Source organism: Phallusia mammillata, chromosome 6 (assembly GCF_965637545.1).
Source record: "Phallusia mammillata chromosome 6, kaPhaMamm4.hap1.1, whole genome shotgun sequence".
NCBI lineage: Eukaryota > Metazoa > Chordata > Ascidiacea > Phlebobranchia > Ascidiidae > Phallusia > Phallusia mammillata.
Genome location: NC_137257.1, coordinates 17,970,931 through 17,991,458, shown reverse-complemented (window position 1 = coordinate 17,991,458; position 20,528 = coordinate 17,970,931). Strand labels below are relative to the sequence as shown.

The following is a 20,528-nucleotide window of genomic DNA, read 5'->3' as shown; positions in this document are numbered from 1 at the left end:
ATTTATGCTAAATTGCACTTCTGGGCTAGCGGAACAAAGTGTTCAGTTTGGCTGATTTAATTGCTTACAGTTTGTTAGTACACTAACTTCAATTCATCATCTTAAGTGCTCAATATTGCGTTTGACAAACAAGCCAAATATATCTGCATTCTATCTCATTCGGGACATTAAAGTTACAAAGTAAGTTATATCTTCAGATCTTGAACATTTCTGTATTAGAATCAAAATGTCAAAATCACAAATCAGAACTATTCTTGGTTGTGCTGATGTTGGAAAACGTCTAGACTTCAAGGCCACTGAGGAAATGATTGAAATATTTCAAAAGTAAGTACGTATGATGAACTCCTATATTGTCAGTTTATAGGATATTTTATTATTTTTAATGCTATAGCCAGGGTTGCCATCGACTTGAAACCAAAAATAAGGACAACCGAAAAATTAGATTTTCATACGACACGAAACAAACGTTTTCAACAAATCTTTGCATTATATATATCGTTGGCAATATTTTGGTCGGAAACAAGCTGTTCCAGCAACTCCTTGTTCGTAGAAAGTACTTCGTGCATCTCACAACAGCTCAGGTCTAGGTTTACTTTTACTTGTAGCAGGGATTTGACTAGTAATTGATGAAAATAAGACAAAATAAGCACTCAATTCAAAAATAAGGACATTTCTTAGAAATAAGGACAATGAACTTTTCTAAGACAGAGCCCTTCAAAATAAGGACAAATCTTAGAAATAAGGACGGTATGACAACCCTGGCTATAGCTAACATTGTGTTGCGTTTTGCTATGGCTCAGGGAACCCGTTTATTTCAAACCACTTACTGCTTTTTGACAGATCTAAAAATGTGGAAATAGACTCTGCATTTATGTATGGAGGTGGAAAATGTGAAGAGTTTATGAGTCAATGCGAAGTAAGTAAAAACACGAAGATTGCCACGAAAGCCAATCCCTGGGATGGAAACAATTTGACTCCAACTGGTATTCGCCGTCAACTTGAAAGTAGTCTTCGTCGACTTCAGGTTTGTATGGTTGTCACAACTGTTGTGCATTTATAGTTGGATCATTTGAACACAAGTTTGTATTATCAACACTTAAGTGCATATTGCCTTACAAATTTAGTGTCCACAACAAGTATATTTTTGAATAACATTTTATCTGTACACAAATTCTATCTGAATGACAAGCTTATGATAACTTATCATCTAGTTCAGTGGTTCTCAACCGGTGATACGAACACCTTTCGGTAGTTTATGATTTTCCGTATTTTTGCTCACAAATCGCTTATGCTAACATGAAACGTTTGTTACTTAAAGCGACGCGGTTGCATGTCACTTATGTTGACTTCAACTGATTCGTTGAAGGTGCAAAACTAAGACGTTGGTCGTATCTTGTAAACAATAGGTCTTGTCGTGTTTCGCCATAACTTAGATATAACAAAAAATATTATGCGCCAACAATTAAACAACGGAGTTTTCTGGGAAATTGAGATGTACCGCAATTCCAAAAGGTGGGTTGCGAACGCTTAAACACCAGAGTTTTGTGTGGACAGACCCTGATCGTATTAAATGTCCAGTTGCAATTGCTAAATAAGTATTACCCACTACAACGTTAACGTATCAACTGTTTAAATTCCAACCAGTCATTTTCGTATAGTGTCAAAGATGCAATAAAGTAAAATATGACTTGCATTCTGAAAGTCTTTTTTTAAATATAACATAAAGGCGAGGTTGGGACCTTTAACATGAAATGCTATGGAATGTTCGTACGCCTGAGCAACCCTTCGACTGAATACAACAGTTAAATATTAAAATATAGACAAAATAATGTGTCAGTCCACAATTTTAATGACAACGATAAATTTTGTTTTCAATATTTTAATGTGAGAATTAAATGACACAAAATAATGAAAACTCTTCCATTGTGACGCATGACAAGACATTATTATGTGTAATAAACTGCATTGCGTTCCAAACCGTTCGCGAGCGCATTTTTGCGCCATATATCAGAAACTGAATGTTTTGAACGGCTGCTACTTGGTATATAACTATAAAAGAGAGTAAACAAAATTTCCTGCAAAAATTTTAGACACTGACCCGCAGAGTAAGTTAACGATTTTAAATAGCCCGCAACAAAAAATTGGACCACACTGTTCTAAACTATTAGATTCAGTAAATTGGAGTTTGTCTGATTCAATATTTTGTTTTTTGTAGTACGCGATAACCATGGGCAACTTTTAAGTCAGGGGTGTCCAAACTTTTTTTAATGGAGGCCAATTTATATCAGGTGAAGACGCCGCGGGCCAACGTATTTTTGCAAAGTTTTTAACCGGACAATAATAACACAAAATTTACGGCATTTAAGGAAATGTTGGGATTTTGTTGCGTCATTACCATGTATACTTCCTTTTTACCGGTAAATAAAGTTCCATGGAAACGCTTTCGCGCGAAGTGGCAAGTCGCCACATCCAAAAATCAAATTATAATTCAAATTATGGCGGGTCATACGCAACAAAATGTGAAACAACAGCTGCGGGTCACTTGAAATGCCCACGCGGGCCGCACTTTGGACACCCCTGCTTTAAGTGGTACGCGACCACTAAAAGGTTGAAAACTACTGATCTAGCTGAACCATACATATGTTTTACCTATTTACTAGCGCATAAGTTGTGTGGTTTCTTAATTGAGAAGAAATTTAATTTAAGTTTTGGAGTTATTTAATTGATAAAATATGTTGTTTGCAGATGAAACAGGTGGAGATCTTTTACCTTCATGCCCCTGACCATAACACTCCTATCACTGAAACACTACAGGCAGTTAATGAATTATATCAGGAACACAAATTTAAAGAGTTTGGTGTTTGTAACTATGTTTCATGGGAAGTTGCAGAGGTATGCTTGTTGTTTGTAATGATATTTTGTTTGTTTCAAGACGTTTTTGTAAGTTCTGCTCAACAATATATTAATATCTTTAGATTGTCACCATTTGCAGAAACAACGACTGGGTACAACCTACAGTATATCAAGGTAAAATGTTTTGCTGAATGTTTAGCCCAATGAAAATTATTTTTATGGTTATGTACAACTGTTCGCAGGTATGTACAATTGCTTGACAAGACAAGTGGAAAAGGAGCTCTTTCCCTGCTTAAAACATTATGGAATTCGTTTCTACGCTTACAACCCTCTGGCATGTGGCCTATTGAGCGGAAAACATAAATTCGAAGAATCGGATAAAATGGAAGGAAGATTTTTTGGCACTGGCAAATGGCTGCACTTGTACAGAGACAGGTGGACTACATATTTATTTTATAGCGTCCAAAAGAACATAATATAAACTAGGATCAGCCAACATTACAATAATGCTTTTGGTGGTTTGAGATTTTACTCTTTTTGCTTAACTTGTATTAAGCATACGTGCAGGGGCTATATATGCCCAATACCCGCCATATTGCATAGCGTTTCCCGCAACGAAATCACAGCCGCGTACATCAGGCCAGAAAAATAGCTTGCGGTACGTCATAGAATATACCCTTCTCTAGCGCAATGTGCACCAAGTTCATCCTGTCCAACCATTACGCCTTTGACCGACCACATCAGTGGAAATTCCCCTCACACACTAATATATATACCGCGATTTTGATAAAAGAAGTATTTGTTACATTATGAATTCGCCTATGGCCAGATGTGCCTTATTTGATGACTTGACCTCAGACGAATATTACTTGCATTTCTTAACACAATAATTAATAAATATGTCTGCAGATATCAAATCAAAGAGTTGCGGTTAATAGTGCGTTGTTTGTGTTACTGCACTTCAAGGTGTTTTAAGTGATGCGTTGGAGGCAACAACAAATGTTTTTCGGGTTATGGAATGTCGTGTACTAAGTTGCTTGAAAGACAATAAAGTGCACATTTATGTTAATTGTGCTCAAACTAAAAAATATATAATATTGTATCGCTCGTACGAAAATTTATGTTAAAATATTTAACTGTATTAATTCCCTCTCTCGCAAAAAGGTTCCCGACCCCCGCTTTGCTCCGTAAAAGTCAGTACCAAGGGTTTAAGTGTAAGCCAAACGAGCCATCTTGTTTACTGTTAAAAAGTGGCATTTTTTCACAAACCTGTAACGGTTTTGTAGGTACTGGAGAAAAGAGAACTTTGAGAGCATTGCAAAAATTCAGACTGTTCTTGATGAGGTGTATGGCCCTGGAGTAGTAACAATGGCACAAGCTGCATACAGGTAAACTTTATGTGTACTGTGTTATGCAATGTGCTGTCATGTTGAATCTAAAATGTTGACAGTTTATTGCACGTCCTACAGTGTTGTGTGACCATGATTTAAGATTTGTCTAAATACCGTATTTGCTCGATTGTAAGCCGCGGCTTATATTGTTTTTTAGCTGCCGTTTGTGCGGCTTATAATTGAAGGCGGCTTACAATCGAGGGCGGCTTATATTTTAATTTTATACCGAAATCATTTCTGCACTCCAACATTTTAAATTATTTGGGGTTCAAAAAATGTATGCGTGTACAGATTATACGTCGATATACGTTCTGTCGGGTACAGTTATCAACGTAACTAACAGATATGGGCAAATAGTCATACCATATAACTACAGAAAGATGTATTAGGAAACAATCGTATCTAAAATTCCAGCGTGCGGCTTACATTTGAGGGCGGCTTACATTATTTTTTTAACACCTCAACATGCGGCTTACAATCGAGGGGGGCTTATAAACGAGGGCGGCTTACAATCGAGCAAATACGGTACACCTTTAGTTAAAGCATTTCATCTGATTCTTTCAATCATATTTAAGGTGGCTTTACCATCATTCCCAGCTCAGTGCTGAAAAAGGTGATGGTGTAATTATGGGAGCTAGCACTTTAGCTCAATGCAAAGAAAACCTGAGTCATACAACTGAGGGAAAACTGGATGATCGTGTGGTTGATCAGATGGACAAATGCTGGGAGAAATTGTCGTATACTTGTCGTAACTATTTTAGATGAATACTACTTTATGACTCCTTCCAAAATACTTGGACATTTTAGAAGTAATTCTTGATCTGCAATACTAGTGTAACGCAAATGGCTATACAGCTTCTTACACCGCATAACATGTCATATCTCTGCTTCCTCAGTCAATACCACAAACGCGTTTGGATGATGTTTGACAAACACGAAGAAACCATAAAACAAAATTTGACGCCTTTTTGAATCGAAAACCGAAAGGTCAATTGATGTTTCTTTCAAATTTAAGATTTGTGTTCGCTTGCAAAAATAAACATTGAACGATTGATTAACACATCTTCAGGCAAGGCTTTTTTGTACCTATGATAGCAAGAATCACATGTAAAGAAGGCTTAAAACCAGGGAATCGAACTGCGTGTCATATGCAGAACTTAGCTTTTCGTATTCATTTGCATCCCGATAAAATTGGTTAACCAGCCCACCTAACTCAACTCAAATCAAGCGCCACATGCACAAAAATGTTAAACATCGCAGGAAAAGGCATAGGGCATTTTACTTTTAATTTACAAACAACGTTCAAGCTCATAATACAAAGCTCAAATCATTCATTACCAAATGTACACAACAAGCTGGCAAAAGTACTATTGGGAGCATAGTGGTTTGCGACAAAATCCCTTTGATTTGTATTGTCCCTTCTGGTGCATTTGAGGTTTAGTTTCGGGTTCACATAGTTTTGTTTCTAGGGTTCGGGTTCTGTTTAGTTTTTTTAATGTATAATTTCGAATTCGGGTTTTGTTCCGGTTCGGGAAAATTACCCGGTCCGTGTTTTAAACCGATTCAAATCGCCTTCGTGTAATTTTAACTCTATCAAACTCAAGAAGAATTTTAACCGTGCACTGCGGAACACTTTCAAATTTGTTATTTTTGACACGCCATATAGCTGTTATCTCGCGCATACTCTTCAGTGCACTGTTCTGAAAAAATCACAGAATTAATAGTATAGATGGCAGTTTTCTGGTTCGGTTTCGGTTTAGGGCCAATGCCAAACAAAATGTAGGGTTCGACTCCGGTTCGGGTTTTTAGGAAATCGTAATTTTCGGTTCGGTTCAATGGCCAATAAAACTTAGATTACCTGAGAGTTTAGAACTTGTTTGCAATGTGCCACCATAATCCACAGCTGAAAGAAACTCATAGACTGCAGGGGTAAGCTCACAAAACCAGTGATATTACCGTTTAAATCATAATTGTTAATCGTTTATTAAACCCAGAAACATACACAACTACTCGCACAAGAAACCTGGAAATGAAATGAACAAAATCATATCGAACCGAAACCACGCTACAGTTCGCGCGTGCGCAGACGTGACTAAATAACCATACGCTTGTTGTGCAATGCGCAATCAAGGTGCGGTACTTTCGTACCCCATCAGGTGCGCTGCGGTACTTTTAGGTTTTGACATTTGGTACTGTATGGTCCTGCGGTACGCTTTACGCAGCGAGGAACTTAGTACAGTCAACGCAATACGTACTGTGCCGTATTGCCGAAACAAAACCAAAATGCTGCACTGGAGTAGCGGCCATCATATTATTGTGTACAATGTTTACACTAACGTTTGCATTTTCGCATGCAAAAGCATTTCATAGAACGACGGAATATGGACATAACATTACCTTTCGTTCCATAGCTAAGAAATTTTAAGTCATTTGTTCTTCTAGAACAGGGGTCACCAAACTTTTTTCGCGGCGGGCTGGATAACATTAAAAATATCATGCTAGGGCAGGGGTTCTTAACCAGGGGTACATGCACCCCCAAGGGGTACGAGAACTGTTCCTATGGGCTGCGGGGATGCTGTATAAAAATTAAATTACAATAGTTTTTATTTAAACAATAACAGACGAGAGGTGCGAAAATTGGTTGGTGATTTGAAAGGGGTGCAGTAAGCTTATCTATTCCATCACAATTAACAATAAAAAGGTGTTTGGTCGCGCATAATACCAACGACATTGATATTTTTAGTATTAAATGAGATGTAACAAACAGCCTCTGGGATCATTTTATGTAGACAAACTTAAAAAGTAGACAAACTTAACCCTATATGTTGTTGCAAAAATACATTTACAGTACAGTTAACTCAAGCTTTAGTTTTTCCAAGACATATATTAACACCAAATACTCCCGCGGGTCGGATGAAATGACGTCGCTGGCCGTAGTTTGGCGACCCCTGTTCTAGAATGATCTGCACAAACAAATGGCATTTGTTCATCATTGCATATATTTCCGCCCGTTTGTTAAGTCTTTTCCTCAGTGAATTATCGTAGAACACAGCAGTTCGTACGTGCAAAAATATGGTAGCTCGGTTAGAAGGCGCTGGGACATTATTAATCGGCCCTGTTGCTAGAATGTAAATTATATAACTAATAGAAAAAATTTAATCATAAACATTACTGCCAAGGTACTGGTGTATATAGAATACATCGTTCAGACGTTTCGACAATCTCTGTTGTCATCATCAGTGCAGAGATTGTCGAAATGGTGTTAGTAGCTCTACCAACAAGGTGTTCAGCTTAGGTGAATCCCCGTATAAGAGAATTGTTGACAGTTTGTTAGTTCAGTAACTTCAACTCAGCATTTTCAGTGCGCAAGTACTGAGTTTGCCAATGTATCTGCATTATATCTCCGTTGGGACATTAAAGTTGCAAAAGTTATTTTTTCAGATCGTATCTATACGTTAGAATCAAAATGTTAAATTTACAAATCAGAACTGTTCTTGGTTGTGCTGAAGTTGGAAAACGTCTGGACTTCAAGGCCACGAAGAAAATGTTCGAAATATTTCAAAAGTAAGTATGATAAAGTTCTATGTTGTCAATTTATACTAGGATACTTTAATTATGGGTCCCCTTCCCTGAACAGGACGCATAATATTGTTTTTGTCCATATTATTTTCTATTTTTACTTTCTAACGCTGGTTTGTTCCACGCGTTTGGTCAAGAAAGAGTGCTTCAAATATATTCAAATTTGGACAGATGTTAGTTATTAATCCAAATTTGATCCTCCTAACGTTTGACCCCCCAATGATCCAGGGGTTCACCCACAGTCCCCAAAACGTAAAATTTTGGAAACGGCTGTATTAACTAAACTACATAATCTAGGAGTTTTGCGCTTTGTTGGTTGGTACAATGTAAGGTTTTCTAAAGAATTTTGTAACTTTCAATAGGATTCACGCATTTTCACCCCTTAAACCCCAGACTATTCGTTTTTGTCTAACGCTGGTTTGTTCTTCGCTTTTGGTCAAAACAGAGTGCTTCAAATTTATTCAAATTTACACAGATGATAGTCATCTTCCCGAAGTTTGAACCCGAATGACTCAGCGGTTTACCAACAGGCCCCCAAGACGTAAATTTTTTGAAACGACTGTACTGACTAAAGTACGCCATCTACAAGTGTCATGCTTTGTTGTTTGGTTCAATGTAAGGTGCTCTAAAGAATTTTCTAACTTTTAATATGATTTACCCATTTTTCACCCCTTGAACCCTGAAATAATGGGTTTTAGTTTTAGGCCAGAAATACAATCCCCAATGTGCTGAAATATTAGACAATTCTTTGCAGTAGGTTATTCGTTTAGTTACTAAGCCCTCGGCTTAGTATTTAAAATTTTGACTTCCGCCAAAAATTTACCTTCACAGCCCACAGTATGTGTACACTGTCAGTCAGACAGAAGGCCCATGGGAGTAATTCACTGGTTAACCATTAAGGCGGTTTAGTGCGGGATCAGCTTAACGTCGGACAGACCTTTTACGAGACAGTCGTTTCGGTGATCAGCTGTAAAAATTAGCTGTATTTGCGCAACAATATCAGGTCGTTTTATTAAGTTATCATGCGCACTTTGAGCGAAGGTTTCACAACTGTAGGTTAGGTTCACACCTATATCTGATAAGAGGTAATTTAAACTCGATCAACGTACATTGGTTTCGTTTTTTGGGGGGGGCAAAACATTGTTGATCAACATAAAGGTGATAGAATACACGTAACTTTTCGAAAGCCGCGATAAATGGTCTTAAATTTTCGTTGTCAGCTTATGGTCGCCGCATGACCAAGGGTCATTATAAAGGTCAACTTGTAGGTAATCCAAACACGGTTAAAATCGTAGCTTCTTTATTGTTGACGAATTAATTCAAGAATGTATATTTAAGTCATGTATAAATTAGGCAAACGGTATTGTTAAACACGAAGGATTAAACGGTCTTTCGGCTTCTGTACCGTGAGAGGTTACTACAAGTCAATGATCCTAGTTTTGGGAAACAAATTTAGGTGCAAATTTAGGAGAATTAGTTATGTATACTTTTGTAGTAAATGCCTTTTTAATTATAGTGTCTGTAATGCAACTGTTTTCTGGGAAAATTTGTGTTTAAAAACTGACCTTGGACGACAATTTTAAGGTCAAAGCAAGAGATTAAATTAAAAGTATTTATTTCTGTTATTTTTTATTATTTTTTTATTATATGACAATAATGATGCGAAAAGAATTTGGCCAAACCTGTTTAAAGTTATGTTAATGCTTTCTAATAATTTGTCCTGAAAAATAGAAAAATAACTGTGTAAATCCGCACAAACACGGGTGTGCGGACCCATTCGTTTTGTTTGCAAAAACAATCATGTGTAGATCAAATGATGTGTATAGTAAATCGGTAAATAGGATATTGAATATACAAAAGAGAAATCAGAAAGCCACCTTTCTAGTATTTTTAATGCTATAGCAGACATTTTGTGGTGTTTGGCTGCAGCTGGGGAATCTGTTTGTTTCAAACCACTTACTGCTTTTTGGCAGGTCCAAAAACGTGGAAATAGGCTCTGCATTTATGTACGGAAGCGGAAAATGTGAGGAATATATAGGTAAATGCAAATTAGGTGAACAAATAAAGATTGCCACCAAAGCCAATCCCTGGGAAGGAAACGCATTAACTCGGAGTGGTGTTCGCCTTCAACTTGAAAGTAGTCTTCAACGACTTCAGGTTCGTATGGTTGTTATTTGTTACAACTGCTTTGACAACTTCTCATTTGTTAAACCATTTTAACACAAGTTTGTATTATCATCACTTAAGTTGCAACGCATTGCCTTACAATTTTAATATCCACAGCAAGTATATTTTTAAATAACACTTTATTTGTACACAAATTCTATAATGATAAAATATGTTATTGTGGCGAATTTTAATCACGTTCTATTTATGACGCATCTTTTGAATACTTTACCTTCACACACGTATTTTCACTTATTCTTTCACGTTACTTTGTTATATTTGTTCGGATTATTACACACCTTCATGCACATAACATTCTTTACAGTTTATTATCCTGTGTTTCACTATTGTTTAGTCTGTATAATCGTTGTTATGTTTCGCCACTCATTTCTTCACCTAATTGTTTTGTTTAATCGTTGTCATGTTTCGCCACTCATTTCTTCACTTAATTGTTTTGCGTATTATTCTCACCACACAGTATCCTCACTAAATGGTTCTTGTTACACGTGATGCTTTTCCTGTGTTTTATACGTTCGCCTCATATGTGCCGTTTGCGTGTTCACCCTTGTTGGTTCTGCGATACCCGGATGTGCCTCTTGGAATCACGTGATTTGTTAATCAACGTGATTGGTGTGGTAAAACGTGCTTGAGAAGGAAGCATGGTCAGTCTTCCTCTGGGCGCCGTGCGAGTAACACCGTGTTGTTTTATGTCGTGTATTGCTGGCGTTGACTTGTAGTGAAACTTGTCGAATTCGGAGTTGTTTTATGTGAAGGCTTTTTATCGTTGTATTTAAACAAGGCGCCCATTAGTGAAACCAGTTTGTGGTCTTTCTTTGGCTTAGTGGTGAACCGTTATTGCAGGGTTCGGGCCGTTTCCGAATTAGGGAGGCAGTTTTGGTTTTAAGGTATAGAATTTATAGGTTTAAGGGGTTGATTGGAATTTAACATCGCCACTTGAAAGATCTTTTAGCCGAATTCCCAAAGCTGCCGAAATAATTCCGTAACATTATTTGCAGATGAAACAGGTGGAGATCTTTTACCTTCATGCCCCTGACCATAACACACCTATTACTGAAACGTTGCAGGCAGTAAATGATTTATATCAGGAGCAAAAATTCAAAGAGCTTGGTCTTTGTAACTATGCTTCATGGAAAGTTGCAGAGGTGTGTATTTTATTTTATTTTCTGATTGTGTCCTGGTCACTTAATTTTATGTGTCCTGGTCATTAAGTCTTTTAATGTTTGTTATCTCTAGATGGCTACCATTTGCCGAAACAACAACTGGGTACTACCTACAGTATATCAAAGTAGGTCTGAGTTACTAATTCAGTTTGTCTAACCAGGTGAAATAAGAACCTGAAGTTTATACACCAGGGGTGGGGAACCTGCGTCCTTAAGGCCGCATGCGGCCTTCGAATCCAGAACACAATTTAGGATGTTGATAACACACACCGCACCAGGCGCTAAAAACTAGACAGAAACGTATGTTTTACCTTTATTCCACATTACTATTTGATTGGTTCTAGGGCAGCGGTTTTGAAACTAGAGCCAAATGTTTGCGTACTGGTAAAGAAAGCGATATCCGTAGAACTGCCAAGAAACCAAGGTTCTAGAATCTTACTTGTGTTGCATAAAGAACAATTGTTTGCGCGTAATCGAATGTCTTAAACTCGTCTGTGATGTCACAAGCTGCTCTTAGATTGATATTGATAAACAAGCGAGTTTCTATGTTAATAAAATCCTGAATGTTGTAGTAAGGGTGGAAATGTAGTGACGAATTTTATTTAACTTGGACCGTAAGTCCAATAGCACATCAACCATTCTGTAAGTCAAAAAGTATGAATGTCACTGTCCTTGGCCTGAGAAATAGTCTGTGCGGCCTGAACGAGTGTCGATAAACTGTTTGGTGGCCTTCACAAACAAAAAGGTTCCCCACCCCTGTTCTACACATTACAGGCATGTACAATTGTTTAACAAGACAAGTGGAAAATGAGCTTTTACCCTGCTTAAATCAATACGGAATGCGTTTCTATGCTTACAATCCCCTGGCCTGTGCATGGCCTGTTGAGTGGAAAGCATCAATTTGAAGAATCAGATAAAATGGTGCCTGGACGATTTTTTGGTTCTGGCAAATGGCAGAAGATCTACAGGGACAGGTAGGTCACGCTTACCATTGCAAAGTACTTGTATTTTGTATTGAAAGCACTTGTATTTCTTAGGTATTGGAAAGAAGATAACTTTGAAAGCATTGCAAAAATTCAGGCTGTTCTTGATGAGGTGTACGGCACCGGAGTCGTGTCAATGGCACAAGCTGCATACAGTTAAATTTTATGTACTGAAATACTGACAATAGAACCATAGAAAATTTTGACAGTTAACAGCATCTATTTTACTATTTTGCTGTGTTAAATACTGTATTTGATATAATCCTATCACAGATAAAATATCGACAGTGAAATCTTTGTGTATTGACGCTTTAATCTTTCAAGGTGTCTTTACCATCATTGTTACTTTTGATTTGCCAGTAATTGCCGATTTCTATAGATTCCCGCATTTTCTCACTACAACTTGTGTTGTAGCCTGGTGCGTTGTGTGACGTAACAATCAACTGCCAGTTTTGTGTGATAACGCAACGTGGCTTAGTTCTTTTCGTTGCTGACTTCCGTGGGGCACGGTGCTGCGTCGGTTGTTGTAGAAAAGCTGTTTACTGTCGTGTTGACGATTATTGGTGAGTCACTTGTATATATGTGTTTAATGACTCAATATTGTGAATTGCCATAATGAATGCTAACCGCTGTGAACTTGACCAAAACTGCAATGACCTAAAATGTAATTTCCCTTTTTTAATAGTCGTACTGTACGTGTAGTTGGGTTCATTCAAGTTGCTAAAGTTGTAATTGTTTACGCAGCGTTCTTGTACGATACTCACGTGAAGCGTGACTTTCTACACTGTTGCTCTACATAGCTTGGTAAGCATTGTGTATGACGTCATAATGGCATATTGTGGTCTCATGTTTTATTGTGTATTTAGGTGTGTGACAGTGATTTCTGGGATCGCCCATGTTATTTGTTTTCTTCCGGTTCCCATAACAGTTGGTGAGCTTAAAGTTACATTCCTACATTTAAAGCGCAGTGCTAATGCCATGTCTTTGTAGAAACCGTTTCCTGTCGTATCTAACGCCTCCCACCGTCCTCTTCATTCTTCATTGAAAGTGTTTGAATATAAGATCTACAAAACACCCTATCTGTGTGGAGTGCTTGTTGGAGACCTTTAGGAATCGCGTTTCAATCCCCCCTCGTGTGACGTTCCGCGCTGTAACCGGGGCGCGTTCACGGGTCGTTACAATCATTCCCAGCTTAGTGCTGAAAAAGGTGATGGTGTAATTATGGGAGCTAGCACTTTAGCTCACTGCAAAGAAAACCTGAGTTATACAACTGAGGGAAAACTGGATGATCGTGTGGTTGATCAGATGGACAAGTGCTGGGAGAAATTGTCGTATACTTGTCCCAACTATTTTAGATGAACATTGCTTCGTCATTTCCCTGTAGTTCTGTCAGAGCAATAGTGGTGGGCGAGATGTAGGGGTTGCAGCGGCAACATGCCAATACCCGCCATTTTGTGTAGCTTTTTCCACAACAAAAGTACAGCCGCGTATAGCAGGCTAGAAAACTAGCATCCCTTGCGTCATAGAATATACATCGCGCTCCTTAAACGGCGCCCAGTTCCTCCTGACCAATGAACATACACTTGACCGCTCACATCGCTGGGAAATCCCCTCACACATGTCTATATTAAACGCGATTTTCGGGAAAAATGCCATTTTTATGTTAACGTTTGGAGAGGCAGGAGCTAAAGAAAAGGCAAGCCTGTGTCAGCTTAGATAAGGCTCGAAAAATGACAAAGTGTTTGAATTTAACTTGAAGCGGCTGGATTAGCGATAGCCACGGTATAGGCTATTGAAATAGGTTGAATATCGTGCTCACATAAGTTATTCCTCCCCATTAGACGAAGGGTGGGCAACTCGTAGTAGCAGACCTATTTGCAACGTCTTATTCAGGTACTTTTTGATATGAAATAAATATTACATTGTTTGTGATGATGCAGTATATAAATAAAAATCCGATTCCACGCGTAAGAATTTGTCTGCATGCTATTTAATTCAGCGGAAACAAAACACCATGTTGACACGCGAAGCGTTTAATTTGAACTTTTTTAAATGGCGGATATGCTCCTTCAAGAAGTTTTCGGGACTGGGTGTCGACTTAAAGCTTTTGATAGTGTAATTTTGCGACTACACCAAACTGATTCCGTATGGGCCTACAGCAGACTCGTGTTGCAAAGTTTACAGAAAAGTAGTCACGTAGTTTTGGCATGTTTGGAAGAGAAAAAGGCTGCTGGGATAATATTAATGACTGCGGGCAAAACAGTTTTGTTTTGGTCATTTCAACTGGTATAGCTTTCTTAAGGGAGGCTTTGTTTGCATTTGATTAAGTAGGTTGTAAGTTGTAACTTAAAGTTATTTTGCGCCAAGTTAGGTGATTTCCCTCATACGGAAATCGCTGACACCTATATTTATTCGTTTTAAATAAACAAATTAAATTCGTATGGGATAATGTTGCAGTTTTCATTAATTTCCCGCTATTTTTGAAGGTTATAAACTGCCGTATAACAAAATTAAAATGTCTAAATCACGAGTAAGGACCATTCTTGGAACGGGAGATTTTGGAACTCGTCTTGACCTCAAAGCCACTGAAGAAATGTTAGAACTATTTCATGAGTAAGTATTTAATAAGTTCTTACATTATTACTTTAATGGTTAAGTGAACATTTATATTACATTGCATTCATTGATACTGATAAAAAACAAATTTAGATCAAAAAATGATGAAATTGACACTGCATTGATGTATGGTGGAGGAAAGTCTGAGGAGTCTATTGGGAAATGTAAAATAAGTCAAAAGATGAAAATTGCTACTAAAGCCAACCCCTGGGAGGAAAACACTTTAACTCAAAGTGGTGTTCGACGTCAACTTGAAAGTAGTCTTGACAGATTGCAGGTTGGTAAGATTATCAATGTTGAGTGTTTTGTGTGTAACTACTTTGAATTTGTTGTTTTAATGACGATTCTGATTTGATTCCAGTGGTTGACTATTTATTTTTTGATACTTGCAACAACTGAAAATGAATTCTGACCTAAAATGTAGTTGCAAACTGATTGTATTTGAATAAGATGTTTGTGATGCCACCTAGCTGAACTACATTTTAAAACAGTGAAATGTACACAACTTTCTGTTGGTTTAATACACAGCAGTCCTTGATTTCAAAAATAGTCGATTTTTGCTTGAAACATGGTAATTATGATTATGACTTTTAAATGCAGTAGGATTGTTTAAATTTGTTTTTCACAGACAAAACAGGTGGATATATTTTACCTTCATGCACCTGACCATAACACACCTATTACTGAAACACTGCAGGCAGTAAATGAATTATATCAGGAACAAAAATTTAAAGAGTTTGGTCTTTCTAATTATGCTTCATGGGAAGTTGCAGAGGTATGCTTGTTGTTTTAAATTTATTATTGCTTCTGTTTATTTTAACTCCCTATAAGTTTTTAAGGTTAATGTCAACAACATGTTTGTTCCAGGTCGTCTCTGCTTGCAGAAATAACAACTGGATACAGCCCACAGTATATCAAGGTAGGGTAGATTTTAATGAATAGAAATGATGGCAATATTGTAAACCAGTGGCCATCAAACTTGTACTATAGCACCCAAAAATGTTTACAGTCATAACTGTCAGCCTACAAAATTAAACCTTTCCGAAAGCTAACATAACATAGTTGATAACTACAGCAAGTTGGTTCCATAAAAACACCCATTGAATTTTGTTTTTTTGCCAAATAAACCATTCTTTACAAATGGTTTAGTTACTAAACGTGATGCTAACACAAAGGTAAGTCATTTTACACTGCACCTAAATTACATTGCAACCCAATAAAGTCATGACCAATTGTTTGCTGACCACTGTTGTAAACTTTATAGGCATGTACAATTGTTTAACAAGACAAGTGGAAAAGGAACTGTTTCCCTGCTTAAAGTATTATGGAATTCGTTTCTACGCTTACAACCCACTTGCTGGTGGCTTGTTAAGTGGAAAACATATATTCGAAGACTGGGACAAAACGGAGCCTGGCAGGTTTTTTGGTGCTGGAAAATGGAAGAAGGTGTACAGGGACAGGTGGACTTAAATGTTTTTGTTTGATTTAGGCCAGTGGTTCCCAACCAGGGGGGAATTTGTGTCACAATATAAAATATTTTCAGTAAAGTTCATGATATATAGTACAAAGAGGAGTATTAGAGGCTATAGTGCCTATAATCGAGATTTTAATTTCTGTTCTAAGAAATACATTAAAATTTTAATGTAAACGATAATTTAGCAAACTAAATTTGCAGGGGGGAATTATATTTGAATATCGACTAAAAGGGTGCACATACATGACAAAAAAGGTTGGGAACCACTGAATTTTAGGCTATGGCAGCAGTACAAGACAGACTATGTTGACAGACACTTGTATTTTTGCTAATTAGATACCATACAAGATAACTTTGAGTTTTGGTTTTGCCAGCCATGGACTTGCACTTTGATTTTGAAAGGTACCAGCATTTTGCGACTATTCATGTAACTGTGTTTTAGGTACTGGAGAAAAGAAAACTTTGAGAGCATTGCAAAAATTCAAACTGTTCTTGATGAGTTGTATGGCCCTGGAAAAGTAACGATGGCAGAAGCTGCTTACAGGTAAACTTTATTAAAAGAAATACATTGAAGCTATTTTACACATATCCAACCAGAAACAAATGAAATTGGATTCAAGTACTTTGTTACTCATACAGTTATGATGTGTCAATTTCTGTACACGCTGTTGCCCCACCAGTTACCCTACTGGCTCCCCAAAATACAGACAGTTTGTGGAACCTCCCATTGCAGTGTATCGACAAAATTAGAATTTGTAAAAAACAAACTTTACATCTACAAAAGAAGCTGTATTTTAATTATATGCTTTCAAGGTGGCTTTACCATCACTCCCAGCTCGGTGCTGAAAAAGGTGATGGCGTGATTATTGGAGCAAGCACAGTAGCTCACTGCAAAGAAAACCTGAGTTATACAACTGAGGGAAAACTGGATGATCGTGTGGTTGAGCAGATGGACAAATGCTGGGAAAGATTGTCACATACTTGTCCGAACTATTTTAGATAAATATTCCCTGGCCATTCCTTATGAATTATTTGGTCGTTTTGAAATGAATTCAACTACACATGCATCATTATTCGATTTCAATTTTGTTTTCTGTCAGTGCAATAGTGGTGTACATGTTCATGTCAATTATATTTTTTTCTGTGTGTGTTTATGTTTCAGTCGGAAAACATAAAGATAATGTGTAAAATGCATACAATATTATTGTATTTGTTTGCTTCCAAAAAGAATACCAATACTTTTTTATTGTATGTTATAACTGTAAATAATTAAAGTATCAATTGATTATCATCAATATCAATAGATCTCATAGGTTCTGCAACTTTTGGAGGTTGAGAAGATGCCTCCAGAAGCATTTCAGCCCTTTTAGCTTGCTTTTCTGCCTCTTCATTCCGTTTTCTGACCATTTCTGGGGTGTGTTCCATAAATATTCTCATAAATCTTTGGTTTCCTTTCGTAAACACGTCAGCACAATTCATGATGCAGGTTTGCTGTAATATTTAAAAAAAGTTCAAATCTTTTAAAGGTAAAATAGAAACTAGAAGGGTGGCTTAGCACATATTGCCCTTGCATATAATGTATAACCTATTACCCTATACACTATAACCTATTTTAAAACATTGATACATTTCCTATGCTTATTTTATATTGGGTCCCATACCATCCACTGTCTTTTATAACCTTAGTTGTTTCTGCAAGCAGAAACTCATGGGTCCCCACACATGCAAGGTTGTAGATAATGCATTCAAGAGATAACCACGTGAAAGTTTAGTGTTGTAAGGTAAAATGCAGTGATCGGGACTGGGCTTAAATATTAATACTATGTAGAGAACAAACTATATAAATTTAGATTCACCCCAGGTATTGTTTGAAGTATGTCATGTTTAACGTTCTTTTTCAAAGAAACGAAGGAGTAAGAAGTGGCATAATGGGGTAAAACAAAAAATGAATAGCAAATTCTACAATTTTCATTCAATTCGAACATTGTGAAGAGGGTTACACATTTTAGAGACTAGTTGGTTAAGTTGTGGTGCTACAGGGCAAAACATAACATTTGAGGACTTAGTATGTTTAATAAACTTGATCCAATCCCGACACTGTTTAAAAAACTGACCCATTTTAGGGGGCTAGTAGGGTAACTAATGGGGTCCGACACACAAACTAAAAGAATATGAAACCTCAATGACTCAATCAATAGTATTGCACAATTTCAGCCCAATCCGCCAATGTTTAAAATTTCGACCACTAGCGGTGTTTTGAGCAAAAACCGTTAATGTTTCTAACGTCATAGGGCTGTTAAAAACCCCCTAACTGCCATGGCACAAAAATGTTCACCAAGCAATCCACAAAGTCACAAACGAGTAACATACAACTCCTTGCCCTTGTAACACTATTGAGCAACAGAAATCTTTCGTTTGTGGTGCCCAGTAACATACAAGTACGTTTTACACTTTGGGGGCTTGTGAGGTAAATGTTGGGGCTACAGGGTTGAACACAACAATCGACATCTATAAATGGCATACTCTATAAGCTATCCAAATTTCAGCCAATTCTGACACTGTTTACAAACTCACCTATTTTAGGGGGTCGGGGTAAATACTAGGGTTATTAACAAAAACAAAGTGGGATGCACATCTACATAACAAACTCTACCATCTGTGTAAATTTCATCCAAATCCATCAAACATTTGATGGAAAAACGAGTCGGACAAACTTTGGGAAGAAAATAACCCATTTTAGGGGGCTAGCAGGGTAAATACTAGGGTTATTAACAAAAACAAAGTGGGATGTACATCTACATAACTATATCTACCATCTGTGTAAATTTCAGCCAAATCCATCAAACATTTGATGGAAAAACGAGTCGGACAAACTTTGGGTAGAAGAAAAAAAAAGAAAAAAAAACATTTTGAGTAAAATCAATATGTTTCCCCTTCAGGGAAGGGGACCCATAAATATAACTGAAAAACTCAATTGTTTTTTAGTTTTATTTAACTTCTCTTATATTAAAAACTCATGCAATAAAGTAACTAAACAACAAAATGCTGTTTCTAATGTCTTACCTCTATTGAAGTCATTGATCGATAATTAAGATTTGTCACACATTTCATAAAACAATGCTCCGTCAAGGAATTGTAAATCATTAAAAAATCTTTCACCTGAAATTTAAAATCATAAGTCAAGCTACAAACAATAGTTGGGTATTTTTTATGTGTAATGTAAAAAATCTGTTGTAAAAGAATCTCTAGCATTCATTCCACTTGAAGTTTCGCATTTAGTTCGCATACACCTAAACGCAACAAACATAGTCACACATATTGGTAGAGAGGCACAAAAACACAGGACACAGCTGCAAAAATCTTGAGTATACGCTAACAAAATACTCAACACAGCAAGAGCAATGGTAAAATAGAAGCTAGTACTTGGTCAAAAGTGTTTGCTTTTATGGCTACTTACGTTCCTAAGCTGTGAACCAGGATCAACATTTGCTCCTGTAACGTCCATTTTCTCATTTCAAATTTAAGTTCAGTTCAATGTTCATCCACTTTAAACAAACGAAATTTCATCAAAAGCCTTCATGAATAAAACATTACAAAACATGAAAATTATTTGGACAGCATGTGGGGAAACCCCCAGCTGGAGAACCACTCAATCCAAACCAGTTAAGTAAAATAAGCAAAAATGTCATTGGGAGATATTTTTCTTGTTTTGCTATTAAAAAAATTGGGAAAGCAAACAGATACTTTAATAACTAATTAAGTTTAAACAAAATCATCTGTGTCTAGTTTACAAAATAGAGGCGTGTTTTTTTATTTCTTTCCGATTGGTGCTCCACGCTTGACTGCACATGTTTGCAAGAAAGTGAGTTTTTACTTTTTAGGTTTTCTACAAAAAAGGATAAGGAACATTTTGTTGTTGTTTATGTGTTCTTTTCACAGTAGCAAATCTTTTCACTCAGGTGGTATTGGTAATAAGAAATTAACTGTTTGGCATGTGGCACTGGCATGTGCACAATGAACATTGTTTGCAGTTGCACTCTGCATGTGTGCATGCCGATGCCATGCACGCATCCAAATTCCAAACTAGCAGGGCACCAGTTGGGAAAGAATGGCCAAAAAATTCATTCAAATTTGTGCTAAAGCTCTCTCACTTGTTTGCAAAATCAGGCCATTGTTGTGTTTTTCCGAACACCATCTGATACTCTGTATCTGTACTGTATTATATTGTGCTGAAAATACAGTTGATAAGGGTAATAGGCTCTCTAACGACCGTAGCAAGGACAAC

General features: G+C 37.0%; 3 protein-coding genes, 1 long non-coding RNA gene and 1 pseudogene across 5 annotated transcripts; 4 read left to right on the top strand and 1 right to left on the bottom strand.

Annotated features, from left to right (window-relative positions):
• Positions 1 to 205: 205 nt before the first annotated feature.
• On the top strand, positions 206 to 5,297 carry LOC145232559 (aflatoxin B1 aldehyde reductase member 2-like). The gene is made up of 7 exons (XM_080097206.1): positions 206 to 324; positions 841 to 1,024; positions 2,746 to 2,892; positions 2,976 to 3,027; positions 3,096 to 3,288; positions 4,140 to 4,241; positions 4,820 to 5,297. The coding sequence occupies exons 1-7, from the start codon at positions 227 to 229 to the stop codon at positions 5,007 to 5,009; spliced, it is 966 nt and encodes a 321-aa protein (XP_079953332.1). The 5' UTR covers positions 206 to 226; the 3' UTR covers positions 5,010 to 5,297.
• Positions 5,298 to 7,710: 2,413 nt separating this feature from the next.
• LOC145233929 (aflatoxin B1 aldehyde reductase member 2-like) lies at positions 7,711 to 13,626 on the top strand (annotated as a pseudogene). The gene is made up of 7 exons (XR_013861215.1): positions 7,711 to 7,808; positions 9,797 to 9,980; positions 11,006 to 11,152; positions 11,244 to 11,295; positions 11,945 to 12,144; positions 12,208 to 12,309; positions 13,323 to 13,626. The product of XR_013861215.1 is annotated as an aflatoxin B1 aldehyde reductase member 2-like (transcript).
• On the top strand, positions 12,330 to 13,227 carry LOC145233930 (uncharacterized). The gene is made up of 2 exons (XR_013861216.1): positions 12,330 to 13,084; positions 13,144 to 13,227. It is a non-coding gene; the product is annotated as an uncharacterized LOC145233930 (long non-coding RNA).
• A 189-nt stretch (positions 13,627 to 13,815) lies between the features above and the next one.
• On the top strand, positions 13,816 to 17,704 carry LOC145233731 (aflatoxin B1 aldehyde reductase member 2-like). Its single transcript, XM_080098505.1, has 8 exons — positions 13,816 to 14,046; positions 14,640 to 14,766; positions 14,863 to 15,046; positions 15,398 to 15,544; positions 15,637 to 15,688; positions 16,034 to 16,229; positions 16,686 to 16,787; positions 17,057 to 17,704. The coding sequence occupies exons 2-8, from the start codon at positions 14,669 to 14,671 to the stop codon at positions 17,244 to 17,246; spliced, it is 969 nt and encodes a 322-aa protein (XP_079954631.1). The 5' UTR covers positions 13,816 to 14,046; positions 14,640 to 14,668; the 3' UTR covers positions 17,247 to 17,704.
• Positions 17,429 to 19,863, bottom strand: LOC145233732 (mitochondrial import inner membrane translocase subunit Tim10 B-like). The gene is made up of 3 exons (XM_080098506.1): positions 19,701 to 19,863; positions 19,307 to 19,402; positions 17,429 to 17,734 (listed from the first exon to the last, which is right to left on the bottom strand). Exons 1-3 carry the CDS (start codon positions 19,746 to 19,748, stop codon positions 17,513 to 17,515), a joined length of 366 nt encoding a protein of 121 aa, XP_079954632.1. The 5' UTR covers positions 19,749 to 19,863; the 3' UTR covers positions 17,429 to 17,512.
• Between the last annotated feature and the right edge of the window lie 665 nt (positions 19,864 to 20,528).